Consider the following 8979-nt stretch of genomic DNA (forward strand, 5'->3'; position numbering starts at 1 on the left):
AGCAGTGTGGGCTCCTTGGGAACATTTATTATTATTTGCACAACAAAGATGGCGCAGATTTGCCATGAATCATCATCACTGTCATAAGCCATGTGATAATTATTTTCTGTTCTCCTTCTATGCAGAGAGGAGTGGACGTGGAGTATATTGAGGCCTGCTTTGAGAAGAAGGGACACTTATTACCCGATCTGGTACTTCCTCTATCACATGATAATGAAACGCGTTGTTTTAATAGTTAAGGATTCTTTTAAAACACATCAGCTCTTTAAAGGAGAACTATGAGGTCAGGGCTTTTCCCCATAGTTCTCCTTATTGTCACGGGAGGACACAAACTAGGGTCCTGCCGTCACCCTAGGCTCAGTAGCTGCAGCTCGCGGTATACTGAGACGCCGCAGCTGATAGAACCAGATTTGCCAGGACAGTCCCACCATTGCTGTGTCCCGGGCCATGTCCTGGGATCACAGCATCAACATTGATTGCCGGGATCACGGCCAAAAGTGGTCAGGCCGAGCAAAACCTGTAAAGTGGTCCGTTGAAATGCAGGTTGCGTGTGAGATTTGTAGTGTCCCAGGATCCGGGACCATTATGTATGGGACCTCTGGCATTATTTTATTGTCTGGGGCCATTTTTTTTTTAATTTGCTGTTATAGGGATCTACGGCCATCCCTTTAATGAGGCGGCCCGAGGCAGCATCTCATTGGGTCATGTGGAAGGGGTGACAGGCAGAGCAGTGTGTTGGTAGTATAGTGGCCGCCCCACTGCACAATGCCAACCCCTATCTGGCCAGAGAATGCCAGGCTGGTAAGAGCTGGGCAGGACGATGTGTGAGGGCGCTTTGCAGCCTAGGATGCTCTGGCCGGTGTCCTGCCCAGCTCCTAGCAACCAGTGACATCACCAGGAACTGGGCGGGATGCCAGCCAGAGCGGCCCAGGTCTGCACTGTTGTGCACCACCAACACATCCCCCCCCATCAGGTGGCAAAACGTCAAAGGGACACCACTGTAGGGAACATTCAGAAATGTTAATTGTCTAAACCTAAATTCCTTTAAAAAAACATCAGCGCACTTCCTGTATGTGAAGCTGCCTAAGCCACAGCCTCATAGCTGGATATCTGCAGCGTGAGTTCATCTAAGGCACTGCTGCCTCTGACTCCTCGTCTCACCAGATTTGGGGTCAGATTTATGATGTCACTCAATGTATGATGTCTCAAACCAACACACAGGGCAGTTTATTCTTTTCAGTCCTTGTCTGCGGTTACATCACAGGTCAAGACTAGCTGAATATAAATAATGTAATGTTCACACATAAATCCCACACGTGTGATGACAGCTCTGAATGCAGAGTGATAGTAAACCCAAAGCCATGATGCGCTGGCTAGAGTGGTCTATAAATCACCCCTTTAGTGTTTCATTAAAGGAGAACTATGAGGTTCAGGCTTTCCCCCATAATTCTCCTTAGGGTAACGGGAGGACACAAACTAGCGTCCTCCTGTCACCCTAAGCTCAGTATATAGGGAGCTACAGCTCGCGAGTGTCAGTCAAAAGCCGACGCCAACTTCCTGCAGCTGGTCCGCCTCCTCCACCTATAACACGAATTGGTGGGTCACGGTAACGACCTTACTTACAGTACAAGGATTAGGACACTGCATGCAAAGTGTGACAACCGACATCGCATCAGAGTTCACGTCGCTGGGGTCAGACCGGTACAAAATGTATTGTAAGCGGCTGCGATGGGGGACCGGCACCCAGAGCTTTCCTTCTTCTCATAACAGTCCTTTCTTCCCAGGATCTGAGCTTCCTCCCCATCTCCGAGCAGAGGGACCCGCGCTCCATGGTAATAGTCAGCCAGGGGTCAGAGGTTATCCGGATCAAGCTGGACAAGTTCTCAGAGCTGGCTGATCTCGCCACCCTGAAAAAGCTGAGGGAGAGAATTGTGCCGTATCCCAGGTAGATCAACGGCCAGGGGGGGCCATCTTCTGGCTGGGTATAACAAAGGCTGAGGTGGCGTATCCCAGGTCTACCAATGGGCCGAGGTGACATATCCCGGGTATAACAATGACCTAAGTGCTGTGTTCCAGGAATAAATGGCCTAAGGTGCCAAAATCTGGGTATAACAATAGCCTAGGGTCCATGTCCCGGGTATACCAATAACCTAATGCCATGTTCAGTGGCCCAGTTGCCGTGTTCTGCTTATAATGGCCTGGCTTCCATACCTGGGTCTAATAATGGTCTCGGTGCCATAATCCGGGAATAACAATAACCTAGTTGCCGTGTTCAGGGTCTAATAATGGTCTAGGTGCCACAATCTTAGTATAACAATGACCTAGCTGCTATAGCTGGGTGAAATAATGGTCTAGATGCCATAATCAGGGTATACCAGTGGCCTAGATGCCATGTTCCGGGTATAATAATGGTCTAGGTGCCATAATCCGGGAATAACAATGACCTAGTTGCTGTGTTCAGGGTATAATGACCTGGCGGTCATACCTGGGTATAATATTGGTCTATGTGCCATAATCAGGGTATAATGACCTAGCGGTCATACCTGGGTATAATATTGGTCTATGTGCCATAATCAGGGTATAATGACCTAGCGGTCATACCTGGGTATAATATTGGTCTATGTGCCATAATCAGGGTATAATGACCTAGCGGTCATACCTGGGTATAATATTGGTCTATGTGCCATAATCAGGGTATAATGACCTAGTGGTCATACCTGGGTATAATATTGGTCTATGTGCCATAATCTAGGTTACATGTCCCGGGTGTAACAATGGCCTAGGTGTGGTAAATCTAAATCAGGTTCCAGTGCCCATAGCATTCTTAAAGCTTCGCTCTCCTGGAGTAGGAAGCACTGGAGGGAGCAGCGGGGATCTGGGGCCATCAGTGCAGTGCTGAATTCCCCGAACATTTCCAGGGACACGGCTTCTCAGCCTAGGACTGTCCCTGAAACTTAGAGGCAATCTGATATCCCGAGGCCGTCAGTCATCTTGGACAGAACCATGACAGTAGAGACAGGACCGGAGTATGGCTATCACCTGGATTCTCTCTCAGCTGAGATCTCAGGAGCTCCATACTTGGCATGTTTATGCTATAGAGGGAGGGGGGCTGATTCTAGACATGAGCTGATCCATGGGGGGCAGCGGACTTGTTCCAACACTTACTAAACCCCAAGGTATGTTTTCCAGGTTCGGACACCCCAGGCCCGTCTTTAACGCAGGGCAAAAGGGGCAGGTGCCCTGGGCGTAAAGCAGCCGCCCCTTGAGCCTGCACTGCTCGCTCCCTACCTGGAGAGGTGGGATGTCAGTGTTCCTTCCCTTCTCCCCCCTCACCCTCCTGGTTTCCCTTATCTCTCCAGAGATAAGACAGACAGCAGAGATCGGCAGATCGGGACCTTTGTCTGCTCTGCCTAGCAACTGATGACGCTGATGTGCGGCTGTCATAATTACGTACCTCGGCCCGCCCATCACATCATCAGTTGCTAGGCAGAGCAGACAAAGGTCCCGATCTGCCGATCTCTGCTGTCTGTCTTATCTCTGGAGAGATAAGGGAAACCAGGAGGATGAGGGGGGAGAGCACGGGGATCACGGGCTCAATAACAGACTCTGATCCACTTGCAGACAGGCAGCAGAGATCAGATCGGGACCTTTTTTTTAATCAAAGCACAGGGATCAGAGCCTATCATGCATGCCTAGACCAGCCCGCCCGCCCATCTGCATCATCAGTTGCTAGGCAGACAGGGGGCTGATAAAAAAAAAAAATTGATTTGGGATGTTGGGGTGGAGAGAGAAACTGCATGGCAGGTAGAGGGCGTGGCTTGGTGGGTAGGGGCGGGGGCCCAAGAAAATGTTCGCCCAATCAATATTAAAGACGGCCCTGGGACACCTTAAATTCGAACGTATGCAGTCCCAGAAATGACCAAATTCTAACAGGAAGTCCTTCTTTGTCCATTGACAGCGACAACGACCTCTGCAGGATCTTCTTGGAGCAGAACCGATGGAAAATCTTCAAGTCAGACCTGGTCAACCAACTGAGCTCCTCTCCGAGGCTCCACCCGAAACATTACCGGCACCAAGAGACGGGCCGCGCCGGGCACAAGGGCCAGAGTGCCGACAAGAGGGGGATCCTCCAACTGGGAACCCACAAAGCAAAGGCAGAGAAGGTCTGTATGGAGCGAGCAGAGAGTGGGTGGAGACACCTATTAAGACCTTCACCCAGTGATTGACACAAGGAGTCTGGGCCCTGCCATGGCCAGTGCTGATGCTTTTTTTTGGGTACGGTCCTTATACACGGCTGTGATACATACAGAGGGGTTTACTGGCAGAAGGATTTGTAATTCTGTTAGGTCGGTGCTGTGATACAGCCTCCCTGAGAGACAGCCTAGCAAAACAATGGACCTCATTTGCCTCTACCACTGCTAAGCAATACTACTTGGTCATGGACAGCCCACCAGCCTTGCTGATTGGACAGTGAAGGAGCGGCTCATCCATATTTACTATCATTAGAATCCTGAATCCTGGGACACCGTTAACCTGTGTCCTCGTCCCAACCAGACCCCTAAATATGCTGGGGCAGCCCATCACACCCACTTTATGGGTTGGTCCCACCAAACCGCACCTCTACATAGAATAAGACAGCCCATCACACCCACTTTATGGGTTGATTCTGCCTAGACCGCACCTCTAAATATAAAAGGACAGCCCATCACACCCACTTTATGGGCGTGTGTTGTTCAAACCCCACCTCTAATTATAATGGGGACAGCCCATCACACCCACTTTATGAGGGGGGGCACCCAAAGCTCACCTCTAAATATAGTGGGACAGCCCACCACATCCACTTTATGGGTTGGTCCCGCCCAGGCGCCACCTCTAAATATGCTGTGATAGCCCATCATACCCACTTTACAGGTTGGTCTCACCCAAACCCCACCTCTAAATATCATGGGACAGCCCATAACACTCACTTTATGGGTTGGTCCTTTTCAGGCACCACCTCTAAATATGCAAGGACCACCCACTTGCATCTCATTTGCCCTCAATGAATGCCTTCCTAAGTTACTGTGCATGTGCAGTACCTCTGATAAGATCAATGCTGTGATCCCAGGACATGGCGCAGGACACAGCAAATCCAGGAGAGTTGGCATCTATGCCGATGATGAAATCACTCAATGTCACTGCTCCCTCTCGAAGTCCTACAGCAGGGGTGGGGCAAACTCCAGCTGTTGTGGCACTACAAATCCCATGAGGCACTGCAAGATTCTCACAGCAACATTTATGACTCCTAGAGACAAATGTATCATGGGATTTGTAGTTCCACCACAGCTGGAGAGTCGGCGTTTGCCCACCCTTGTCCTACAGAAAGCTTCCTTCCTGTACATAGACTGGGCTGTATTTACATACACGGTGGTCTTGTGTCGCGCCTGGAGTTCAGCTTATATTATAAAAACATTTTATGTGTCACTTATGTGTCTATACAGATTAGAATGACTGAAGTTTTCCCTTAAATGGCTACGAAACATACAAAAATGCTGAATAATAATAATAATAATATGTTTCCTGGTTCCAGTTCTGGACGACCCCCCCGAAGAGCAAAGCCTCCGAATGCAGCGATGACAGAGAGGAGCCCGAAGGTTCAGCAGCTCTCGTCCGCCTCATCCACGCCATCGATATCCCCAAACTGTGCGGGAAGAGGATCATGTGGTGACCACAGCGAACGACGGTGAACGCTGGGAGTTGTAGTCCCACCAAACTCGATATTTGCGGTCCCAGTGCAGAATTCCACCAATGGGCTTCCAGTAGGAGGAGCCTGTGATTTTCAGTTGGCTGCACTCCTCCCTAAATTGGGTGGATTGATCCTTCATTGTTACATTGTGTATGTTGATGGATAACATTCCCGTTCCTCTCCGGTGTGACGCCGTTCCGCGATTACAAATAACATGATCCAGATAATATTAGAGACAGGCCGCAGGCGCCCCCCGCCCCCAGAACCCGGCCTGACACGGCACAAACGTCTTCTGTACATTATATTCCATTTATTAAAAAATAATATGAAAATAGAAAGAACAACAAAGGATTCTCTGCGCACTGCGAGGACAATGGCGGCGCTCACCTCCCCGGGGGCTCCGCCTGACACAAGTCCGCAATCTGTACAAAACTGCTGCAAAAGTTCTCACAAAACCATTCCCGCTGGTGAGAGAAGGAAATCCTCCCAACCAATGACAAGCTGCGCTCAGATAATGACCCGCATCTCCACAGTGGGAGGGGCCAGAAAAACCTTTAGTCGGAATCTTCATCCTCCTGCTTTGCAGACTCCACGGCCGTCGCCAGGTTCTCCTCTTGTCCCTTTAAACGTTCCCCTGTGGGGGGTAAAGGGGATATTATTCAAAAAGTAGAAAAAAAAAACGTTCCTTTAAAAATATTCCTCAATAGCCACAAAGGATAGAAATCTACTTTGTGTGAATCGCCTCTGTGCAGGCGCTTCCTGTGATAAAGACCGCTCACTGCAGTTCTCTCTCCTTGTGCAGGGTGACTGGTCTCGTCTCCGCCCCTCCTGCAATAAAGACCGCTCACTGCCGCTATCTCTCCTTATGCAGGGTGACTGGTCTTGTCCTTGCCCCCTCCTGTAATATAGACCGGTCACTGCTCTCTCTCTCTCCTTGTGCAGGGTGGCTGGTCTTGTCTCTGACCCCTCCTGTAATAAAGACCGATCACTGCTCTCTTTCCTTGTGCAGGGTGACTGGTCTTGTCTCCGCCCCCTCCTGTAATAAAGACCGGTCACTGCTCCTCTCTCTCCTTGTGCAGGGTGGCTGGTCTTGTCTCTGACCCCTCCTGTAATAAAGACCGATCACTGCTCTCTTTCCTTGTGCAGGGTGACTGGTCTGGTCTCCGCCCCCTCCTGTAATAAAGACCGGTCACTGCTCCTCTCTCTCCTTGTGCAGGGTGGCTGGTCTTGTCTCTGACCCCTCCTGTAATAAAGCCCGATCACTGCTCTCTTTCCTTGTGCAGGGGGACTGGTCTGGTCTCCGCCCCCTCCTGTAATAAAGACCGGTCACTGCTCCTCTCTCTCCTTGTGCAGGGTGGCTGGTCTTGTCTCTGACCCCTCCTGTAATAAAGCCCGATCACTGCTCTCTTTCCTTGTGCAGGGGGACTGGTCTGGTCTCCGCCCCCTCCTGTAATAAAGACCGGTCACTGCTCCTCTCTCTCCTTGTGCAGGGTGGCTGGTCTTGTCTCTGACCCCTCCTGTAATAAAGACCGGTCACTGCTGCTCTCTTTCCTTGTGCAGGGTGGCTGGTCTTGTCTCCGCCCACTCATGTAGTTTTCTGCAGGCAGCCTGAAGTGGGTGGAGGGGCTGGCAGGCATAGGGTAAGGGGGGTTTAGGTTGAGGGGGCAGACTGGTGGGGGTAACGCCATTTTCCCAAATTTCTTAAATATTTGTCTGGGAAAGTGGAATTACCCTTTAAAACCCTTCTCACTTTTTTGGACACATCTGTGTCCCAGTCTGAAGATTTCCCTTCACTTCCTGTCCTGTACATCAGGAAGTGTAGTAAAATCTCTCCAATGTGAGGGAAATCGCCTCTTAGACAGTTATCACCTGAAAAAGCGTCCCCATTGGAAGATTCCCCCTCTATTCCTGTTCCGACACTGGTAACTGGGACAAAAAGGGTGACTTTATGCAGTACGTTCACAGACGGGGAGCCCAACCCCTCAAATAAAAATATATAAAAAGCCTGGACTGGTCAGTGGAAGGAGAAGCGGCATAGTGATAAGCTCATCTCTCTGCGCTCTCCTGCTATCAGCATGCTCCTTATTAGCACATGAACTGATTGGCTCCTTGTGCTGCTTCTCCTTCCCCCGGTCTGAGCTCTGCTGTACAGGGACTGGAAGTGGCTGATACCAGGTGACATTTAGGTACTTTCTCGGCTTGCATTTATAAAGATACATTTGATTACAGAGCTGCATTGGTTTGTGTCATTTATATCCGTGCGGCTTTAACATGAGGGGAGGGGTCTTGATCTTGGTCATGTGACCGTCATTCTCCAAACTCAGTGAACTCAGCTGAAACTGTCACTTAAAAAAAAAAAAAATGACCGTTATCCGGCTGAACGGAGCCCAAAGACGTCACAACTCACTTATTAACTCTGCGATGGCCCGCTGCGTCCTCTTCTCCAGCTTCTCCAACTTCTTAGCGACGTCTCTCTTCAGGTCCCTGCGGGGTGACAAGAACGGAGGCAGGAAGAGGACACTTAGCATGGACAGGAAGTCAGCGGTGCATCGGAAAATATCCCTCCCCCGCTGTGGTTTGAAGTGGAAATTTATTTCTCCCCCCCCGACCAAAAATCACAACTTGTACTCCCCACACCCCAGTACTATCCATGATTCCCTCCTCGGCCCAGTGCCGGTAGTTCATCTTCATACGCCACTCTGTCATTCTGACTACTTCCTGTGAGCCCGGCCTGTTTACACCCCTCCCAGGGGGAATGTCTTTGCACAGCCTGGACTCAAAGTACTCCGGGATGCCCGTTCATTGCTATTCCTTATTGCTCCTCCCTCGGGAGCTACATAAAAGGTTATATAGGAGGCAATGTGTGGGGGGGGAGCTGGGCCAACACAGACAATAATTAAACACTTCCAGAAGAGGGGAGGGCTGTGACATACCGTCCGTTTTTTTACTACGGGCGGACGGCAAGAGGTTAAAGAACTCCGGCCAAAACCTTTATTAACCCTTGCAGTGAGGCTGCCCCCACCGTAGTGCAACGGTTAACTGCTTGTTTTGGGCTAGGGAAGAAAACAATGTTATACTCACCTGATCCTCCGAGCCGGCTTGCTCATAGACCGGTCCTTCCAGCCCCTTTTTTCCTCCATTGCAGTGGTCTCAGGTCTCCGAGTCACCACATACATAGTGTATAGGACCTCGAGGGACATATCATCGCTGGTATAGGGGGAGGCAGGCTGGAGGGAGCGATGGATCGAAGGATC

The 8979-nt window shown here is 50.3% G+C and overlaps 2 protein-coding genes across 2 annotated transcripts in view; one reads left to right on the plus strand and one right to left on the minus strand.

Moving 5' to 3' along the window:
- LOC108802678 (cyclic nucleotide-binding domain-containing protein 2-like) overlaps positions 1–5707 on the plus strand; it is a 38050-nt gene extending 32343 nt beyond the window's left edge. The window contains exons 15-19 of the mRNA XM_018574535.1: positions 126–220; positions 1080–1101; positions 1815–1945; positions 3959–4163; positions 5570–5707. Coding sequence (XP_018430037.1) covers positions 126–220; positions 1080–1101; positions 1815–1945; positions 3959–4163; positions 5570–5707 — 591 coding nt within the window. The remainder of the gene's footprint in view (positions 1–125; positions 221–1079; positions 1102–1814; positions 1946–3958; positions 4164–5569) is intronic.
- A 528-nt stretch (positions 5708–6235) lies between these two features.
- Positions 6236–8979, minus strand: part of CCDC12 (coiled-coil domain containing 12) — an 11714-nt gene continuing 8970 nt past the window's right edge. The window contains exons 6-7 of the mRNA XM_018574536.1: positions 8133–8209; positions 6236–6359 (exon numbers count right to left, since the gene is read on the minus strand). Coding sequence (XP_018430038.1) covers positions 6280–6359; positions 8133–8209 — 157 coding nt within the window. The 3' untranslated portion in view covers positions 6236–6279. The remainder of the gene's footprint in view (positions 6360–8132; positions 8210–8979) is intronic.

This window comes from Nanorana parkeri, unplaced genomic scaffold (genome assembly GCF_000935625.1).
Source record: "Nanorana parkeri isolate BGI_ZX_2015 unplaced genomic scaffold, ASM93562v1 scaffold3028, whole genome shotgun sequence".
Lineage (NCBI taxonomy): Eukaryota > Metazoa > Chordata > Amphibia > Anura > Dicroglossidae > Nanorana > Nanorana parkeri.